Genomic DNA, 22,263 nt, shown 5'->3' on the forward strand with positions numbered 1-22,263 from the left:
AACAGGATCGCTCTGTGCAGGAAAGGCATGCGAGAAGTGATTGGATTTTAAACTGCTGTTAGGTGCCTTATGAACCTTTAAATTAAACAGTTAATTCTAACACACCAGGCAAAGTTTCAACCCAGAGAGCAGTAATGGGAGAATCTGGAAGAAACGACAACCGAGTGGCATCTCCGCCTACAGCAGCCACGCAGAGCTGCGAGGTCTCCAAAAGCCGTGCTATTATGGCCATGACATTTCAGAGACCAGGGAAGTTTTGCATTTCAAGTCAAAAGCAAGTTTGAAATGCTTGAAGATTCACACAGTACAAAGGAATTTACCATTCACAACAGAGAGCACGCTCAAAGGAGTGACGTCCACATTCAGCTGACTATACCACATGCTCAGATCCTTAATTTTCTTACACCCAACTCTCCACTCCGAGGTTTCACATCTTCCATAATACCCTAGATGGGGCAGCTTGCTTTGCCAACCTCCTTTGAGGTGTAAAGGGTTTGGACCTTCACCTTCCCTGCCCCAGGGCCATCTGACTCCTTTTGCATGCTGAGAACATCTGGATCAGGAACTGGCAGAGCACCGACTCAACTGAAGCAAGACCTGAAGCAACTAAAGCAGCAGAAAGCAAACTTAAAACAGGAATCAGGCAAGGTTTTGTGCTCGTATTTACACTGCTGATGCTCGCTGTTTAAATGGAAAAGAAAGTGCCCAAAAGGGTGCTAGATCACAGGGAAAGTGTTCATCACAGCTGGCAGGGCAGACACCAGCGCAAGGTTGAGTCTGAACTCCAGAAAGTACGACGCTGGAGCAGAAAAACCATGATGTGTGTGTGCATGGCAGGGGCAAGGAAAACGTTGAACAGATCTTTTTCAAGTAAACAAGGAGAACCTTTGCTTTTGATTGTGCTCACAATGGGAAGAAAAAAAGATGATTTAAATGTGTGCAACACAATTCAGCATCTCCTCCCTTTACCATTTGCCATCAGCGTTTGATCCAGCATATTTTGACGTTTGAAGAAGGGGTGAACCCCAGTTGCACCTTCTGAAGCAACTGCATGAGGAGCTCGATGGCAAAGAGGTCTGCTGAAGGAAAGCAATTTGTAATCCACTGCCACACTCTCTACACTCCCTCTACTCACTCCCTTCAGCTGAGGTACGACCAAGACAGAGAAGTAAGAAGTGCAGCAGATCTGAGAGGAGCTCCTAAGGAGCTGCTGCAATGCTCTCTCACGATCAGAAGAAAACCCAGTGCTTCTTGCAATACTGCCAGCACCACGGGTGAGACAAACGCTGGGGCTTTTCCTCTAACTTCAAAATGAGCAGCTGAAAATGCAAGAAGTTGTCCCCTCCTGCTGCTCAAGTTCTTGAAACCAACACAACTTTTACATGAACCTTGCCAGACGAGCTTGACCGAGTCACATAAACAAAGGAAAGTGAAAGAAAATCCCCAAAGGGACTGTACACTGTGCAGCTGAAACAGAAGCAGCATTTCAACACTGCTATTAACATTAAACATTAACATCTGTCCTTGCTGGAAATCAGTATTTTTGCTAATAAAAAACCCCCCAACAAATTCCATTCCTTTACAGAAGTGAAACACACATGTTGCTCTTCAATTATATTTATAGAAGGCCATTTAGTTTCAGTGACCCCACGCAATAAAATCCAATCCCAACAACAACCAACTTACCGGCGCTACTGTCACCTCAATGATCTGATGATTAAACCTACTTGGCTCCCTCTTGGGGAAAAATAAATGGTGGGCAAGGGGGGCAGTGACAGGCTGGGCTCTAGCAAAACCTGTCTCTTGGCTGCTGCTCACACCACGCTGTCTCGTGCCAGTGAGGTAGCTGATCGTTCTATTGCTGTGTGCATCGCCGCACCGACCCCTCTACAACGGGATACGCGGAGAGCAGGGTGAAGTCACAGCGTTCATCTGAACTACAGGCAGCAAACACCTGCTGTCCTCTGCCTTACGCTGGAGCCGAGAGGGGAAGGGTGTAGTCCTCAGGGGTTCACCTGAACCCTTCCCATCACCATAAGGTTAGGGCCTCTGGTGGGGTTCACTCCTACACAGGCTTCCCACAGACTTCTGGATGCACGCTCAGCACTGGGCTTCATCCACTGGGGCACAGGGGAGCCTGGCAAGCAAAGGGTTGAAGGAGGGAGACAGCGAAAGCTTGGAAATTAAAGTTTTAAAATATACAAAATGTAACACACTGGAAAAAGTTTAAAAGTTGCAAGACAAGAAAGGAAAAGAAAGAAATATATGGGGTGAGGAGAAAGGACTGAAGACGGTGGCAGAAGACTCCAGCTTGGGGAAATGGAGCAGGTCAGGTCTGGCCAGCACTACTCCCTCTGGTAGCCACTCAGTTCCACCTCGTCCTTGCGGCGACGCTGCGCAAAGAGGGAGCTGAAGGGGTAAAGCTTGGCTTTGGCCTGGAAGCGCTGCCCAGCAATGTCGATCTCGTACTCGCCCTGGTTGATGAAGTCAGTTGTCACCACCAGCTCTTCTCCCGTCTTCTCGTCAAAGTGATGCACGAAGCCAAGGCAGACGTGGCGCTCCAGAGTGTAGCTGTAGGCGCTGCTGGTGGTTTTGCCCACGTAGTGGCCGTTGCGGAAAATGGGCTCCCCCCACCAGGGCCAGAGGTCCATATCTGTGTCATGGTCCTCAAGAATGAACATGGTAAAGCGCTTGTACACACCGTTCTGCTTCTGTTCCAGCAGCGCTTCCTGGCCAACAAACTGCGTTCCCTGCGGAGAAAAGGAAGTGTCAGCTGACGAAAGCAATGTCAACTCTAGCAGCTGTTCAGCAGACAAGCTTACTGACACAGGGTGAATTTATGCTTGGAAATCATGCCCTATCAAGACAGGTTGCTTCTCTGTGCAAGAAGCCCAGCACAGACAGAGGCCTTCCTGTCATGCTTGCTGTTCCAGATGTTAAAAGACACAAAAGTATCTGTGAAGTGGTCCTTCAAAAATTCATTCTAATTTTCACTGTAGTGAAAACCATGTAATCATTCTAGTGTTTGCCATTTTTCTGGTTCCAGAAGCCTACCATGTTTTATAAACCAGAGCGACACTGTAACAACATATGAAATTTGTATCCCTAATCCTCACATTTTTTTCTTGAGCTATTTGATATAAGCATTTGTCTTGGCTCATACAAAGATGCAAGAAGGCAGCAAGCAGGTGACCTGCCACCCCAAGTGGGATACAACTCTATGCTGTTGTGTGTTTTAGTAAAAATAGAGAACTCTTCTGCTTTAGCAAAAACAGAGCACACCTGTTCTTGGCACCTATCCTCATATTTAACTTCATTAAATGCCACTTGGTGCCCAGGCTGGCTTTTGTTTCACCAGACTGGGCAAACAGCTGGGAAAAACATGAACTCTGAGCGTCTGTAAGGTACACAGCACCCTCCAGAAGAGTGAGCAGTGTACACATGAGCAACACAGCATGCTGCACTGATCCCTGGGAATGCTGTCCAGGAAGAAGGAAGACAAAATATTTTTGTGTTTCTTTATATTTTTTATATGTCTTCTTGTACCTTTATGAAGCACAAGAATATAGGTTACAGTTACACACTGGACAGAGCTCCATCAAAAAACCAATACATCTATCTACCTGGACAGGAGTCTTTTCAAGTCCAGTCCTGCTCTCCCACCCACCCCAGTGCAGGAGGGGGCGTACCTTTTCCAGCTTGACCTGGAACTCGCGTCCACACTCCATAGGAGTGGTAAAGGCATCCAGATCCTGGCCCCAGAACGCAAAGAACTTCTCAATGCGCAGGCTGCGGAGCGCGTAATAACCGGCGTTCCGAATCCCGTACTTCTGGCCCATGTTCATCACCTCGTTGTACACGTGAAGGGCGTACTGCGAAGGAAGGGTGAAACACAGAGCTGCAGACAAACCCCAGGAGAGCGTGACAGCACCTGACACCCCCACGGATGTTACTGTACCCTGGCTCCGGAGCACAGGGTCTGCCCAACTGGAATGTGATCCAAAGCAGAGAAATCACCCTGGTGCCTACAGGCAGCTTTCCCATGGTACGGTCCAGACATTTCATTACCCTGAGTCAGCTCAGAAAGTGTTTCTGATTATGCATGCAAGCAACTATTTTAATTAGCTACGGCTACAGTGTACTCTTACCTCTATGGGGATATAAAGCATGAATCCAGGTTCTCCTGTGTGAGTGATACTCATCACACGGATGCCATTAGCATAGCCCACGCTCATCTCCTACAGAATCAGAGGGGGTGAAATCATCCAAACTGGAACACAGCACAGAGATCCAGAAGGAGCACAATGCATAATGCAAACCACAATGGCCAGCCCTCTCCCCTTCCTCACTGCCATTCACCACTGGTGCATGCTTGCAAAGAATTTATATTTAAAAATTCCAACAGTGATGCCACATTATCCAGACTTCCTACCCACTTCGTGACACTTGGCAATAAGCCTTGGAACTAGGTCAGGACACAGGCTCGTATTTGAGATACAAGACAGAAGCTGAATAGCAGCTATCTGCTCAGATTTTTAACTTGACAGGAGACAACGACTCCCGAGTCACCGACCCCAGCTGCTCCTCTGACTGACAGCTTCATAACTGATTGTACAAAATATGCCAAGATATCTAATGGCACCAAGTCCACAGTGAGTGGAATATCGAAAACAAATGCATATTCACCTATATAATTAGCAAGCAGAACCCAAAGAGAATTAGTTAAAGTGAGCCTAGTGAGTACACTACCAACCTAGATCAGCAATTGCAGTATATCTATATGTAAATCTAAATTAACCTCTAACTACCCAAAACATAATTCCTTCTCTCCTCCTACACATGCTTTGAAAAACCTAACAGTGTGAGGAAGGAAGCACAGTCACTACCTTGCAAAAGAGAGATGGAAAATGTTCTGGAGTCATCGGGGCATATGACAACTCTGACAAGACATCCACAGCACGAGGGCCGATCAGATTGAGAGCTAAAGAGGGAAAGATAACAGTACTAGAATGAGACTGGAGGGGTCTTGCCCAGCGTCGTAACTTGCATTTATGCATGTCCTAGTTTCTAAAGTCTTAGTTATTATTGAAATGATAGGCATGTTTACATTTAGGAACAGAGGAAAGAGTCATTAAACTCTCTCTCCTGATAGCCCACAGGAAAGGAAAGCTGTCTCCCAACTCATGGCTTGCTAGAACAAAGTCTCTGAATTGCTGTTATATGCAACTGTCTGGCAAGGAGAGACAGCCACTGTTCTAGACACTTTAAACAATTAATTGGCATGCAGCAGAAAACACCATTTGGGATTCCAGGCTCTGCTTTCAGTGATTTCTCACCTGTGTACTTCCAGGTCACATCTTCCATGGTCAGGCTGCTGTCATCGGGCAAGCGGTTCTTCAGCCAGGCCCAGCAATGGACTTGTTGGTCAGTAGGGGAAATCATGAAGAAGCTGGAACAAATTGAAACCAAGAAACAATGAATGTACAACCACAGGATGATTCCGTTCGTTCTTCCTCCATGAGCTACTGAAGCCATTCAGCAGCTTCCAAGCTAACAGGAGACCAAAGCAAGCTGGTTTGTGAAAGCCACAGCTAAAGTCTCTGGATTGATGCCATCACATCTGTCATGATAAGAAACCCCAGCCTTCCAGCGTTAGCAGCAGTCTGGTGACAAGAAGTAACTAGAAGTGGCACACAGGCAGACCTACAGAAAGTTCACAGGGCATCTCCAAAGTCACAATCATTCTGCAGAAGGTATTCACAGCTCTTCATGACCAGTGATTCTGTCTACTCTGACATTCAGAAGAGTGCTCGGCTCACACAGCAACGTCTTGTTTCAGTAGAAGTCTTTTCACACACAATGGTGGCTATTATTAAGTTTCCAAAAAATAGAACTCCGCTTGATACGTGAAAATGAGCTACTTATTGTGTAAGTCTCTTTCATACAAAGTGCAAGTTAGAGTACATTATTGACAGAGATAACATCTGCAGTAATGACTAGGCAAGGCAGAAAGCTGCTGTTTTCACACAGAGAAGGACAATACTTCTAAGCAATACACGAATGCAGAACAGAAGAGAAAGAAAAGCTGTTTCTAATTGAAAGAGCAGCAAAGAAGAATGCTTTCACATCAACACAATGAAAGCATGGATAGAAAACAGTCCAGAGAAATAAAACCAACGCTCAGCTGGGACATGCCCGTGAAAGAGTTTGTTTCAAAATGAGAAGCTGTTTGGTTTATTTTAAGTGCCAAAGGGAACCCAAACTGCTGAGTCCAAGGACGAGATCTTGTGACCACATCAGTTCTCAAAAAAGAACCGTGGGGCATTACAGAGCTGAGAATTAGGGTGTCCACACTGCAACACAAGTTGCCATGAGCAAAACCCAGTATTTTCAGCACGGAATTCCAACAGAGAGATTGGCCAGGAGCCAATGGGGAACTGTTTGGTTTGCACTTTAAATGATGACCTAAATTAAGAAATTCTAATGGCTGCTGAAAACAATTTGTCTTTCAATTGAGAAACTAAACATCCGAAGGCCTAATATTTTGTACAAATCTCTGTGTATCTGTAGTTCCATAAAGAGGTGTGTTTTCCTCAATACTGGCAAATTCAGGAGCTCCTTCTCATTTGGGTTACTGAATTAGGAATATAAGTGGAGAATTGTGACTTTTCTTTACAGAGGGGGGAAAAACGTTCATGATCTTCATTAAGACGTTCTTAAAGTCTCTAATGCCCAAAGGATGACGGATGAAGATGCTGTCTGCATACCTACCTGCGTTTGCTCAACCGTGCTATGCTGCAGTCATTCTCATAACCTCCTTTCTCATTAAGCATGCCTGTATGCACAACATGCCCAACTGGCACATCCAGGTCATTTGAGAAGAGATACTGCAGACTCTCCAGGGCCTGGTCTCCTGTGGACTACAGGAATTGAGACAGAGAGAAAGTCAGAGAAGCAATACAAATCCGCTGGGGCAGTTTAAGATTGCATCAACGTCCTGGCCCAAATTCTTTCAATTTGTAATGATAGTGACTCTGATGTCTCCAGCGTGATAGGATGCAATGGTGACATAGTGCTGGAGGTCAAATTCTATTTATAGACTAAGCTGGTCTTTCTATAAATTGGGCTCCTGACAGACAAAAAGCAATCTATGCTAAATATTGTGGTACAACCTGAATTTGGTCGTACAGCTTGAGTTCCTCTCTCTGTCCTCAACAGGACACACAGAGTTTTGCAAAGGCAGTCAATAATAAACTAAAGACCACCTTTACCAGGCTGATGCCTTGTTACCTCCTAGGTACTTACACTTATTTCAAACTTGGTAAAAGATGACATGTCAATGACACAAACCGCCTCCTTACAGCACTTGACTTCGGAACCCACAATATCAAACCAGTCTGGTTTGTAAAAGGTTTTGCTCTGATCCAAATCCAGCAGATCTAACGTAAAGAAGAAACAAAACTGAATGAACTAAGAGCTCACATAGACTAATAGGGACGCACTAAGGCAGAGGAAAATACGACCTCACCTTTCCCAGGCGGGACAAAGTACTTGACTCTCTCAAATCCATGCTTCTCCATCCACCTAGCTCCCTGCGCATCCAGACGGTCGTACAGCGGTGAGGTACGCAGCTGCCTGCCAGTCAGGAAGTCCCAGCGAGGAACTTTCAGATCATACATGAGGGCTGCAATGGTCACAGAGATGCGTTACTAGGCAAAGCGATTATCTTCATCTAAAATCTTCTTCCAGATCATCAATACTTACTAATATCTGAACCATTAATAAAATTTCCTCAAAACAGCTCCGACCTTGCTTTTCTGTCTTTGAAAATGGACAAATCTGTTTTGGTCTGTTTATAGCTATTTAAAATCAGAGTAGCAATATTTGCACAGAACGCTTGTATTTATAGACACCTACGGCCTCACGACAATACTATCAAGATAACAAGAACTCTCTATTTTTCATGAAGTCATGTTGCCTAGCATTAATTATGCATGATTCTTCCCTAATGGCACATTATCTCATACACTTGTTTTGACAATACTAATGCTGGGGTAGGCAGCCCACAGCTACAAGGATCATCTAATTCACCTTCTTAAATATTGGCAGTTCAGCCTTTTCTAACTACTGAAGCTTTTCCAAATGGCTCCTATACCTTTTCAGCCAATACAGAATATTCTTATTTATAAACAAGTTACCCTAATAAAAGTTTAGCATCCTCCTTGGTTACCATTGGGGAGTAATAACTCAAGGAGTCCTAAACAATTCTTTATAAATGTTTTCACAAAGGTCATAAACAGTTTAAAATTGAAGAGAGGCCAAATATTTCTTACTGAATACTTCTATTGTTGTTGCCTCATAGCTAATGATTGAATGATTTTATTGGCATTAGCTGGTATTGGTACTCGTAAAGAGTGGGTAGAGGGAAGAATAGATTAGAATGGGAACGTAACATGACAGAAACCAAATACAATACTTATTTTGTAAAAACTAGAGTGATTCTGTGGCTATGAGAATTGAGATTTATATTGGAAAGCCACTGCAGAATAATGCCAAGAATATTAAAGTGGTTTTTCTGGGAGGAAGGTCAAAGCATGAGGTTTTTATTTCCTGGAAATAGCAAGGCTAAGAGGCTTACCCAACTTCTCTGCTTTGACCTGAACACATATTTTTAGTTTCGGCTTGTTATTCAAAGAATTGTTCATGTTTGCAACTTGTGAAGCACTTCATACTTCTATATGAAACCTGGAAAGAAGTTGTCCATGCTATCTCACAACACATAATCAAACAATAAGAGGAAACTGAGTATGGCTTTAGACAGGAACAATGACATCTGAAATGTATTCTGCAAGCTATTTATCACAAACTTTGACCAGAGAAAGCAGAATATGTCTCCAAGGACATCCTGAATGATGTAAGATAACTGGATCACATACTCCTAAGTTGGAAGTGACAGCATTTCCATAGTGACACGATGTGCAAAGAATATCAATATCTGAGACAGTGTAATGTTCCCAGTTAAGACCTTGGTATTGTTTTATTCGGCTGGAGTCCTACAATGACACACACAAACTTCCCTGTGCCAGAGGCAAAGCACAGAAATAGGAGAGAGCATGGTACCAACAGCATTTCTTGAAGAAAAGTTAATAAGAACACCACTAACACAAAAAACCCCAACCTTTCCTTTCTCCTGGGAAGAGGCTGTATTGCTGAAAAGGAGGCCAGGAAGGAGGAAAACGGTTTTCAGAGTGATGACATAGGAGAGACAGTGCAGCAAGAGCAAAGGGGAAAGTCTTGGACATTTTGGCAGCACTGAATGCAGAGACTTCACTTACGCATTACTTCCATCACACGGTGACGGAGGAAAGTGCGACTGCTCTGAAGGGTACCAAAACGTTTCAAATCCAGAGGCCAGACATTTTCTGATGGATACCCATTTACCATCCACTCTGCCAGGTACCTGATGGAAGAAGTAAAGAAAGATTGAGAGACCAGCCAATGTCTCAAGGAAAAGAGTCAGAAGCAAGGCAATCTGAACATGAGAATTTCTTGCAGTAGGGCAACAGAAAACAACTAACACGGTATTCTAAACACTAGCAGAATCTGGAAGGTTTCCCTCTATAAAACCCATCCACCAGATCTCAAAATTATTGATTTCCCCATAGAATGAAACATACAGGGCAGCAGGAAGTTAAGGACAGGTGGTAAATGAAGCCAGAGCCTGGAGAGAAAGCCTGGCTGGCTCTGTGTCAAGTCCTCGGGCTATGCTACAAAAGGAGGAGCCGAGTACGTTTAGGTTGGAGTTAGGAGGCTGACTGCTTTGTCATTTTTCAGTACCTGGTGTAGGCTCAGCCACAAACCATCAGTGACAGCATTCATTTCAGCACGAGGTGCCAGCCAAGTTATGTTTAGCTACACTTCTAGCAGTGAAGGAGGAAGGCATGCTCCAGAGCTAAAGGACAAAGGCAGCTCAGACCAAAGCAGAGCAGAAGGATCTGTTCACAGTCAGTAAACGGAAAAACAAAGGGGTTTGAGACTGATCATTAAAATTTACATTCGCAAGCTAAGCTGCTTATCTTCAGGCTGTAGCAACAAACAGACAAATAGTGCTTTTACCTTCAGAAATTAATTTTGATTCTTAGAGAACCTCACCACAAAGGTTCTCTATATTTTACATGACAAAGAAAAGGAATCATTAGTTGCTTCCCTGGTGAATTAAATTATTAGACAATAGACAGAAACTCGTGGAGACAAATGCAGATACTAACACCTGTCATGAGAAATGAGCAGCTTGTTAAGAAGGCTGTATGGCAGAAGGGGTGCTGGACTGCCAAAACCAAATGGCAATCAGAGGGAGTGATGATCTTTCTGCGAGCAACTTCACTGCTGGGATCACACTTAGATCCTTGTCAAAGTATGTGCATTGACACAGGAACTCGCTTTTACTGGGAAATTATTCCAGCCCTAGCACACTGGTAGAGGACAGTCTTTAAAAGTACTGCCATCATACATGTGGTGCTTCATCTGCACCCAGTTCATTCTGCTTTCAGAGAAATTAACTCTTGTGTCAACTTGAATGACCCAAGGACTTCAGCCAAATAATAAACTGAAGGGGGTCATGGAGTACAGAAGATGAGGCTATATCTGCTTTGCTAAGCTTTTATCTCTCCCTGGTAGGTAACAAAATCAAACCGGTTAGTTCTAAGGAAGCTTATTCGATCCCTTGCAGGCTGCTGATCGCTGAGATGTGATACCTGAGGAGAGGCGTGCACGACAGGAGGAGAGTCCAACACAGATTTGGAACACACACGGGAGAACATAATCAGAACATGGCAACTACTCCTCTCCTTGACTCAAGTTGGAAATGAAAAAGGAGTCTTTGTCAGAGAGGAAGTGACAAATACCAACCAGAACATTCTACAAAGAAGAACCATCTGAACAGTCTCTTTTCTTGGTTCAAATCTTACATACACAACAGTGATAAACCACTTACTTGCCTGCTCCCCCACCATATGAGATACCAGCTGAGTTCATGCCAGCCAGAACGAAGTAGCCCCGCACGGTGGGCGACTCTCCCATGATGCACCGCATATCTGGCGTGAAGGACTCGGGACAATTCACCAACTGCATGATCTGCAGAGCCTCCAAATCTGGCATCCTGCGCAGAAGGGCACTCAGCAGCGGCTCTAGGACACCAGACAAACAAAGACAAAGGGTCACAGCCCTCAGCCTCAAAGCATTTCAGCTACTTCACCTTCAAACTGGACAGCATGACAGAGGCACGCTGTTATCTGAACAGATGGAAACTGCTTCAACTTTTCAATACAGTCACAGGATCAACTGTTTACTGGCTGGAATCAAACTACTCGAAATAAAAGCAGCCATACTGATCCAGACCAAGAGCCCAGTGTTGTTCTTGACAGTGCAAGAGTACATTCAGTTTTGTTAGGAAAAGCAATAGGAACAGACATCAAATAGATGCCTAGCAAGGAACGAGAATAGGTAAATATGTATGACACTTGTCCCATGCACTCTGCCAGCCTCCACTTACCATCAGCTCAGAGGATTTCATAAAAACCTGGTATGTTTTCTCTACTTAGTAACCCCTAAACTGATTTCTCTTCTAAGTACTTGACCAGTCTTCCCCAAACTCATGAAAACCTCCTACAGACACTGACAAGGAGTCCTACATGCTTAGTATTTGTTGTATGAGGAACCACCTCCTTTTGTTTCGAAATTAACACTCAGTTAACCTTTTTTGATGCCTCCAGGTTGACATAATAGAAGAGACAGTGAACAGGAGATCCCCATCTATCCTGTCCATCTCATTCATAGACCTCTGTTTATTACCTGCCAGTCTTCTCTTTTTCCCAGCCCACTCAATCATTCCTTGCTTGGAAACCATTCCAAAGCTATGATCAGCCTCTTCCTGCTCTTTCATCAGGCCTTCTCCACTCATAGGACACCCTCTGGAGCTAGGGAGCATAGAACACCACCTAATGTCTGGGAAACCAAGGATTTAACGTTGCACAATGATTGTGTTTTCCGCTCCTCTCCTAACAATTCCTAACTTGCCTTTTGCTTTGACTGTTACAGAGCTGCTCTCTTCATAGAACTAATACAACCCCGGGGTCAGTTCAAAGCCCATCATTTTGCATGGTGAAAATAAGACCATCGCCACACATCCCCCTGCACTTGCGTCACTTCACATTTATCCTCATTGAATTCCCTTGCCACTTCATTGCCCAGTGATGCTGGAAAGGTCCTTTGGCAATTCTTCACAGTCTGACATTTGAGAGCATTAATAAAGGGATAAGCCATCTACTTTATTTTTATTGTCCAGAAGTTACCTCTGCATCGTACTCCAGATAAAAGCCCTCAAGATTCAGCACTAATAAAATTCCTCAGCTTTACACTCAAGCAGTAAAATAACAGTATTTCACATTACCTAAGAAGTTACAAACAAAACCAGCCTTCCTGACCTGCTCTTTTCCTTCCCTCTCTCATGCATTAGAATCCTGGAGTGACAGCCTGTAGTTACAGACTTTTTTTCCTTACTGATAAAAGAGGGATCAGTATTAGATTTGTTCTCGTATCCAGCCCAACATCTAAGCAACTGTACACGTTATTTTAAAATCAAAAGGTGATCCTATGAAAGAGATCAGCGCAGTAATGCAAGAGCTCAAACCACAGGAACTGCAGCCCTAGAAAAGGATCAAATAGTGGCTGAGTAAGCTCTGACTCTGCTCAACTGTTTGGTCTATCTGAACTGATAAAAGCGTCAGGCTGGAACACCACACGCAGTTGCTTCCAAACATGGGCAATCTGTGGGTGCCAGCAAGCAGCGCCTTTTCATTTCAGTAGTACCTAGAAAACCACAAAGGAAGTGGGTGCAGAGCTCGAGCAACTCATTAGCAAAGTTAGTATCTTCAAGCAAGTCTGTAGGCATCTACAGATCTAAAAACCTTTAGCATATGCCAGCACAAAACTGCACCCCATCCTGGCTCCACCCCCTGCAGTTTAACCTTTTTTAGTATCAATACGGTATTTCACAGAAATGGAAGGAAAAGGAACCAATTTAACCTGGGGAGCGGCTGGAAGAATACGCTACCAGTGCAGAAAGAAATCAGTGAAAGCCCATCTGTGCCTAGAGTCACAGGCAGAGGCACGTGCATTCACAAAGGGATACACAGAGCTCTGACACTAGGGAAAACTGGATCCCTGAAAAAGGGCAAATTTGAAGATCAGAGGGCACAGACAAACCTACCAGGCATAAAAGAGGGGGAAAAAAAGTAAAGAAAGGGACTCAGGTCAGGCCACGTTCCTTCTTACAGAAAGAGCCGTCCACGTGAAAGTACATGCAGAACATAAAAATAGAATCCAATAAAATGGACAGAGAAAGCCAGAACATTTGGAATATAATAAAGCACCACTGTCAATAGTGGGATGAAGTCTGGGAAGCAAGAGTACCAAGTTCTGTCCACAAAGCAACCGCCACCGATGGAAGTGCACTTGGCAGTCACTGCTGAAGAGCTGCAGAAACAAAACACCACGGCTGCGTGGCAGGTCAGCAGTGCTGATGTACAGCGTCACAGGAGCAGCAACATGTGGCACTGACAGTCAAAAATCAAATGAAATGGAAGAAGAGCGCTGGAAGGTTCATGCAGTACCTCATTGCACTAGAGGAAAATAATACGTCCTGAGGGGTTAGCGGGTGTTTTTAAACACTACACACGTATTGATGTAGTCCTTGGGGTTTTATGCAAATTACTGACAAATAAAGAGATGGATGAATTTGAGAGAACATTCATCTTTCCCACACCTTTCAGGTAAAGGCAGGCACAGGCTAGCTGGTCAACAGGAGGCAGCATTATTGCTCACTCAGCCTTCTGCTGAAGCCACGTGTTTCATTGCCGTGGGAATCTTTCCTCCCCAACGTACCAAAATGATCCCAGTCTTCCTGAAGGTGCTGAATCTCCAGCTGGTTCCGTCCCTCTGTGAAGAGAGGTTTGGGGTTTTTCTCAAAGCCTCCCGAGAGGATGCCACCTTGCCAGTTGCGTATGTAGATCCTGCCATCCGGGTCTACAATAGCTGCAGAGGAAAGAAAAGAGGTGGGAAGGGAATTGAGAGAAGGGGTGGCTGTCTCAGGCTGTTCCACAAATGCCAACGATGGGGTCTGATGGCAGGCTGGGCCAAGCTGACACGAGAAGAGACAATCTCAGTCCCCCAAGCCCAACCTTTCACACCATTTTTGAGCCAGTTTAGTTACTAAACCAGCACTAACTCCTTCACAACCATGCAGGTTAACTTTTGGGCAGCACAGTAGACCGAACTGAACCTGAAGAGCACCCAAGCCACCAGGACAGTGTTACCAGGAATGGGAGGACACAAGGGGGAATCAGATCCCCCGTGACACCTCTAAGAAATTATATTGGCTTAGTTCCACTGGAACTGCACCCAAGATCACCTCTTCCATCAGGAGATGTCCTGCCCTCCCCCTCTTTCTCCTGTATTAAGAACAGTTAATTTAAAGGGGATGTGTCATGATCCAGTCTGCTGCAGGCCACCAGCACAAGGAAGGTGGGCAGCACTGAGGTGCAGACCAGCAGTCAGGTCAGGATTGCTTCTTCCAGTGGTAGTGTCAACTTGAAGCATTTATCCTACTCCACTGGACATGTTTCACAGCAATTTTTTCCATGTACAGAAAACCTGTGAGTATATATCTCTCTATATATAGATAGCTATGTGTGAATACATATATTTTATTATTTTTTAAAATTACTCAGCCACATAAAAGCAAAGAACTCAAGAGACTCTGGTCAGAAAGACAAATTCTTTGGAGAGTATATATACATTGCTCACTAAAAGCAGAAACTCTTGCTAAAGGCTGAGAGTAAATAAGCAAAGCTTTCTACTTCCCAACCACAGTTTTCAAACACAAGGGCTTTTCTTTCAGAGATCCAAAAGCCAGAACAGGAGGGAGGAGCAATTACCTCTAGTGCTTTGGTTGCCCCTACAGCTCATAGACATGTAAATGCCATTGTAAAGCCTTAGCTTCAGTTGGAGGAAAGGAATAGATGGGCCATTTGGGGACAGCAGCCTGCAAGGAAACACATAGTGCCAAGGCTAGCACCCTCTCCAGCCCACAGGTGCAGCAAGCCAAGTCTCAGACACACCGACTAGTCAAGGGCATTCTGCTGTTTGTCGACTGACAAACTCTAAAAATCAATTTCTGCAGCAGAAGTTTTCCCAAGAGTAAGGAAAAAGATTCTTTCTACCACTGAAAGAGGATATTCAGAGCAATTCAGCTCGAATGTACCTCACAATCCCAAATGAGCTGAGAACCGATAGCCCTCAGTTGGCCTTCATGTCACAAACCATGCGCTGCCTTGGAAAGGAAGATAAAATTGACCAAGAAAAGTGAGGTAGAGCTGGGGAATCCTTACTTGGTAAGTCGCTTGCCAGAGGTTCCTTCAAAGGATGTGTCAGGAGGTAGAAGTGCTCACAGGCATGGAGTGGGATATTGACTGGTTCCTCCCCAGAGTGGCCCAACTCATAGGCCCACTGAAATAAAAAAGTGCATGTTAGAATCCAAAAGGAGAAAATTAACTCAATAAGAAAAGGCAGGACAAAAGCACAGATCCCCTCTGTGGGTTTGCTTTCATAGCAGGCCAAATAAGATTTGGTTTAGTCCCCTAAATGTTAAACAGACACTCTTTTTTTTTTCTCTTTGCTTAGAATTTGAACTGCTCAGGACAAAGACTGTTGTTCTGTTTCTCATAGAAGATCCAGAAAAGTGGGGCCCCGATTCAGGACTAAGTATTAACTTAAAATATGAAAGCAAAATAAGGTCTGAACACCAAAGTCAACACTAGGCGCAGCCTCAAAAAGCAGAACAGTCAGGATTTATGTGCCTGTGCTGCTGCGACCCCATAAGACAGCCAGCTGCAAGCTGAGAGACAGCAACTGTCAGATGTATTTTCAGACAGAAGACATGACACTAACAAAAACAACAAAAAAGGTACTTTCAGTGCGCGTGTGAGAGACAGAGAGAAGAGTACAGAGAGACGTAACTGTCTCACTAAGAGCCAAAGCAAAATTCTTCCTGTCAGAAGGGTGCAGCCCTCACGACACAAACCACAGGCAAAGCTGCACCAACAAGCTGCAGGGTGCTCCTCAGCAGGTTAACATCCAGCCTTTGGTGCCAAGCAAATAGCACACCCCTGTTCATCTCCAAAGCCGAACAACATGACTTTGATCTACTCCAGTAAACCAAGCCAAAGCACAAACCATAAAAAAAAGAAGAAAAAAACCCCAAAACCTTGAGGAAATTGCATGTGTTCTTAACCAAAGAAAGAAAAAGAAAGAAAAATGTTAATGATTCAACCTGGCCAGCACAGTTGACAAAGTACTGGCATTGAATGTGTCCTCTGTCGGTCTCGACTCCAGTCACACGACCCTTCTGGACTGAGACATGACTGACGCTCGTCCGTTCGTGAATCTGGACACCTGAAGAGGACATCAGAAAGTCAGTACATCACAAGCCTTCTTTCTAATGTGCCAGGCTGCTAACATTAAACCCCTAAACTCAACCTAAGACAACATTTCTGTGCTTGGCCCAATAATTTTTACGTGAAACCCTGTTATCTGTAAAACGTCATGTGAACAATGTGTACATCAAGTAAAGGCTGAGGCTGTGAAGAGTGGCAGTACTCTTTCCTGATGTGGCTATCTGGGTGATAAATACATCCTAGTATCAATGTGAAAAAAGTCTCAGCTAAGGATTTCACAGAATCTCAGGAGTTGGAAGGGACCTCCAAAGCTCATCCAGTCCAATCCCCCTGCTGGAGCAGGAACACCCAGATGAGGTTGCACAGGAAGGCGTCCAGGCGGGTTTTGAATGTCTGCAGAGAAGGAGACTCCACAACCTCTCTGGGCAGCCTGGGCCATTCTCTGGCACCCTCACACTGACAAAGTTTTTCCTTATGTTCGCACAGAACTTCCTATGCTCCAACCTCCTATGCTTTCCATTACAATTCCTTTATACAACAAAGTCTGCGGTTTCAGAGAGCAAGTCTGGTTCTTTTATGGGAAATCAATAATTTTGTAAAACAATCAATTAACATTATGCAAAAAAAACCAACCTGCACTAAACAAAACTAAGAGAGGTATCTTCCTAAGTAGCTTCTTCCAACCTGATGGATTTTCATCCTTAATGAGCTTCATCTCTTATCATATCTAACCCTTCTCCCACATTGAGACCACCCCAAATTTGCCAAAGTGCTGGGCAAACAGCATTTATTACTACACTCCCAAGCCCATTTCCAAAGCATATGTGCCCAGTGAAATATTTCACAAGGACTGTCACACACAGTTTCATTTGTAAGTAATTAAAACTCTATGGATGTGTAATTTTAAGTCAGTTCCTACAAAGGATTGTTTCTATGATAAAAGAGTGTGTGTGCTTATTCAGAGAAAGATATAACCAGTAAGGATGACAAGCTGGTGCTCGATCTATCACAGCAGGTCTGTAAAGATTCAGTATGTTAAAAATAGCCTGCTGTTTTGAGAAACAAGCATCTGAACCTGACAGAAATAACCAAGTTTTGGTCCTCAGTGCTCTGCTAGAGAACCAAAAGAGATGCAGAACATAATTTTCTTTCCTGGAAAGAAGCTGACTATCATGCAGAAGAGCACTCTATAGATAAAAAACCCTCGTACCGTTCCGTGAGGCAGCGGTCGCCAGAGCCAGACTCACATTGGCAGATGACACGAGTGCATCTTCTGGCACATACATGGCCCCCACAAGGTCATGGATGTTGATCAGTGGGTGGAGCTGTGCCACTTGCTTTGGGGTGATAATTTCACAAGGTATTCCCATTACACTGCCACAGAAGACAAGAAAAACGCCATCATTAGTCTTGCAGGAGAGCTGGGGCAGACTTGAGATCAGTTGTATTTCCTGCTCATACGTACTTCAGTGATGAAGCAATGCGTTTCAGAGAGATTAGTCGGTCCTGAGTCTGAGCCAGTGAAATAGAGCCTGTCTTCACGTACCCTATGACAATGACCAAACTCAAGTCAGATTTGGACAGGATCTTGAATTCCTTTAAATCTCAGACCCATTGCTTTAATTTAATTGCAGACCCATTGCTTCCACTACTCAGGAGCCTGGAAATCCCAGATTCCCCAGATAACTTTAAACGCTTATCAGCTAGTAATTACAAACTGCATCGGTCAGCTTATCAAAAAGGAAACGTAATTCTGACTTGTGTTCTCTTTCTACTACATTTACTCATGTTTAAATAAAAAAATTAAACTTCACACATGGTACCTATTAAAAGAGAGACAGGTTACTGGCAAAAAAAAGTGGAAACGTGATCCAATAACTACTTAGAAGAATAAAACCTCAACAACTAAATGCAGTTACTTTGTGACTCTACCACCTGCAATGGATTAATATGAATCTTATTTACAAGCACAGTCATTAACCTCTGTCGTGCCCAAGATAATTCAACAAGTCCTCGTCAACAGAAAACCTTCAGTGACCAAGTTCTTCCTACCAAGTGCCTGCAGGAGCATTTTAGAGGGAGAGGAAGAATTTCAGCACAACTTTTTCTTGTTATTTCCAGGTGAGACTAGAGTACGCTATCTTGCTTTGCCTATGTTTAGTGCTCCTGTTAACCTTCTCTTTTTGAGAGGTGAATTGGTGCTGAAAATGGGCCATTTGTTTCAGTCACTGCAAAACACTTCGGTGTCCTTGTGGAACTTCACCTCCATTTGCCCAAGTTTCAGAAAACATAAAATGATCCCAGTCTGCAGGTGTTCTGCCTTCATTTGGCCCATCTCATACCCTTCTTCCCACTCTTCCGGTTACGTTAGGAACATCCCTTTGCACCTGATTCAGTCCAAAGATGTAATTTTTGAACAGGAACTACCACCTCTTAAGACATTGTAAAAGTACATCCATATTTCAGCGTCAATACCTTGGTTCAGCTTCCCAAAGACTACTCAATGATGACACTTTTAGTACCTGTTTGGACTCCCGTCTCTTGTTCCAGCTGCTGGTAGAGCTTGTTGGAATAGTCTGCCATCTTCAGCTCGATGGACACGTGCCTGGCTGTGCTCACGACGCCAGCACAGAAGCGAGTGGTACCAGCAGCCAACCTGCAGGAGAAGTGGCACAGAAGGCCTCATGCGGCGAGGAGAGGTGAGCCCCCCTTGCCAGGCGGCTCCAGCGGCTCTGCTGGCAGCACAGACCAGGCAGCAACCTCTCCCCCCAGCACATCAGACCAAAAGCTGTAAGGTGGATGGTGCAGGAATAATGCAACCTCTGGAATACTTTTCCTTTAGCTCACTTTTGAGAATGCATTGTATTCCAAACCCATTCCTCTTTACCTAGCTCTAAACACTGAAATTCTTCAACAAAAGCACTTGAATAAAACTACCTTATGCTCAAGACAACTTGCCTACCTGATTCTTTATTTCTCCAAAGCAGGATTTACCTCAAATGAAAATTAACTCAGGATCTGAAGCTTGCATCTTTGCAGTTTGTAGCAAGAACAAGCTGCTCTTCCTGTGCAGCAACTGCCACAGACAGGTACACATATTCCTTGTCCCTTTTTAAACTGCCCTTAAGCCACTGTCCATCTAGCTACCTGGTGGAGACAGAGATATTAAATCTCCCTGCAGCATGGACAGGTGAAGACAAGACAATTAGATGTAAGCATTTCTCTCACAACGTGCTTCCACAACACTTCTAAGTCATCTTTCCTGCTGCTCAACGAATTCTGCGTTTTTCTAGCTGCCTTTGCAAGCTTTTGACAAGAGGGCTTTTGGCCTAGCATGGCCACATCCTCTCAGAAATTCAACCTAAAAATCAGGTGAGTCGGGTATCCTTTTTGCTACGCCACAACCGGAACAGCTGAAGCACGGTCTCACCATGCTACGCTTCACATAAGACATTTCTGCTAATACAACACAGTGCCTTTTCCTTGAGCTCAGATTGAGCTTGTACAGCATCTAACTTAACAGAGATCTGTAACAGGGTATTCAGACCCCACTCCAGACCAGTAAAAATTACATTCCCTTACAAATGAAGGCCAGCAGCTAATTCCACTCAAAGGACACAGCTCACAAGGTCCCAGATGAGATTATCCAGTTTCCTCTCTTTGCAGCTACAAAGAACTTCGCAGGATCTGCTTCCCAGGCAATAAACGCTTCTCGAAACCCCTGAAGTCTTAGCACTGCCTCATGCCCAAGGTTCCCAAATTGCTCACTGAAAACACCACAAATCCACCTCCAAAGCAGAAATCTAAACAGGTACAGGCTGCACAGTCACCTTTCAACAGGATCTATGTACTTTGTCACGGACTGCAGATCTAATTCACCGGGCAGCGCACAAAGGTTTGTATTCAGCCAAACAGCAATGGCCAGAGCTGTTACTACAGCCAGCCACTAAACCATGCAAAAGTTTAGTGTTAACAGTGCTAAACCGTTAAGTTTCGTTAAAGTGGGTAAGCTGAGCCTTTAACCAGCTTACAGGGTGATGTTTTAGTGATGTCTGCTTATAACCTCCACACCTCCCACAGTCTCTTTTGAGCTCTGCTAGCGGTGCAATATTTTATGTATGTATCGCATCCTACTTCTAGAGAGAATCAATAGGGGCCGGATGATTTACACAGATTTTTAGTTCAATTAAGATAGTTCATCTTTGTAGCCGCGTTGTGTTTTAAATGACCTCCTGTGACTACACTGGAGCAGATGGGTCTCTCCCAAAGGAACTGTGGTCCGTGGAAAACCCACGCCAAGGGAGAGTTCTCCTGACAGGAGCTGCAGCCTGCAGAGGAGCTGCACTGGAGCTCAGTCCCATACCCCCACCACTCACCCCTGCACTTCTTGAGGCAGAGTGGGGGGGACATGACCCTGGAGTACAGGAGTGAAGTAGTTGAGCATGGGAAAGGAAAGGTGGTGTTATAATGGTTGGCATCTGTCTCTCACTATCTGAATCTATTTTAACTGGCATGAAATTAAGTAATTCTTTAACTATTTAGAATTAGTTCTCTCTAAGGCAAGTCTGGTTTGCCCACAGCAGTAACTGGTAACCAATCTCCATGTCTTTATCTCGATCCACGAGCTTTCTCAGCCTACTTTCTCCCCATTCTGCTGAGGAGGGAAAGTGAGTGGCTGTGTGGGAGTCTGGCCCTTAACCAAGGCTCAGCCACCACAGCCACACAAGGGACACCCTTCACTTTGCAGATCTGCTCCGTGCTGGCAAGAAGTAGTAAGTGTTCTTCAGAATAAGAATATTCTGTGAGTCCAAGTTTAGGCACAGAGGTGGAAATAACACATCCCAGCATGCGCTGCTACACACGGCAGTCTTACTTCTTTGGTTTTACCAGAAATCCTTACCTGCCCTGCTCAAGTAAGACTATATCCTTCCAACCCATCTTGGAAAGGTGATACGCCACGGAGGTGCCCATGATTCCACCACCGCAGATGACGACCTGCGCCTGTGCTGGTAAGGAAAGCGGGTGAGGTTCTGCTGTACTTGAGGTACGTCGCCGGGAGCAGGTCATTCTTCTCCATTTTGGGTTAGTTGCCCCCCACCGGACATCTGACAGTAATCGGAGAAACATCCCGGCAGCTAGTTGTCAGTGTTCTTAAAGCACCACCTAGATGTGTTCAGGTGTTACCTCACAACCACTCCTTCTAGGAAGGAAGAGACGAGAATCACGTTACCACTTCTGACACACAGGGCTGGCAGCGGTGAACACCACATGGTGTGCTGGGTACAAGCGGACAGAGGAAAGCTGACGAGTAAACAAACAGGAGAGCAGCTCCTCTGTCCTGAAACCACAGACTCACTAGTAAGATTTAAACTCAGATCATACAATGGGTACAGAGCATTGCTCCTCTGTTTCTCACGCCAGCATAACTTGACAAGGAGCAAAGAACCAAACAAAAGCTGGAGAAGAACGGCAAGAACGCCCTCACAACAGCGGGCAGAGGAAGCCAGCAGGCACAGAACGTGCTCTGCAATCTGTCATAAAGACTGAGGTTAAGAGGGCACAAATAGTCTTGGTTATTGTCAGGCCTTGACCTGAGGAAGGAAATAAAGCCTGTGACCAGAGTCACTGCGACAAGGAACCAGAGACACGCTCTCCGACAACGCCAGTTTTACCACTGGGTGCTACCCGGGACCCCTGACTGTGGTACCAGCACACAGCGGCTCAGCCCAGTGAGCGAAGCCGGCATTCAACA

At 44.7% G+C, this 22,263-nt stretch overlaps 1 protein-coding gene across 1 annotated transcript; it reads right to left on the reverse strand.

Moving 5' to 3' along the window:
* Nucleotides 1-2,100: 2,100 nt before the first annotated feature.
* On the reverse strand, nt 2,101-21,638 carry PDPR (pyruvate dehydrogenase phosphatase regulatory subunit). Its single transcript, XM_010182422.1, has 17 exons — nt 21,412-21,638; nt 19,034-19,167; nt 17,977-18,058; nt 17,722-17,885; nt 16,388-16,509; nt 15,447-15,564; nt 13,942-14,091; nt 10,994-11,186; nt 9,336-9,460; nt 7,529-7,684; nt 7,306-7,439; nt 6,772-6,920; nt 5,337-5,449; nt 4,887-4,981; nt 4,149-4,238; nt 3,690-3,872; nt 2,101-2,750 (listed from the first exon to the last, which is right to left on the reverse strand). Exons 1-17 carry the CDS (start codon nt 21,636-21,638, stop codon nt 2,346-2,348), a joined length of 2,640 nt encoding a protein of 879 aa, XP_010180724.1. The 3' UTR covers nt 2,101-2,345.
* Nucleotides 21,639-22,263: the final 625 nt, after the last annotated feature.

This window comes from Mesitornis unicolor, unplaced genomic scaffold (assembly GCF_000695765.1).
Source record: "Mesitornis unicolor isolate BGI_N332 unplaced genomic scaffold, ASM69576v1 scaffold21004, whole genome shotgun sequence".
Classification (NCBI taxonomy): domain Eukaryota; kingdom Metazoa; phylum Chordata; class Aves; order Mesitornithiformes; family Mesitornithidae; genus Mesitornis; species Mesitornis unicolor.

Coding starts and splice junctions, on each gene's coding strand:
- PDPR (XM_010182422.1), bottom strand. CDS start 21,638: ATGTTTCTCCGATTACTGTCAGATGTCCGGTGGGGGGCAACTAACCCA. Junction 17,886..17,976: donor CGCATTGCTTCATCACTGAA/GTACGTATGAGC, acceptor CTTCTGTGGCAG/TGTAATGGGAATACCTTGTG. Junction 2,751..3,689: donor TCCAGGTCAAGCTGGAAAAG/GTACGCCCCCTC, acceptor TTTTCTCCGCAG/GGAACGCAGTTTGTTGGCCA.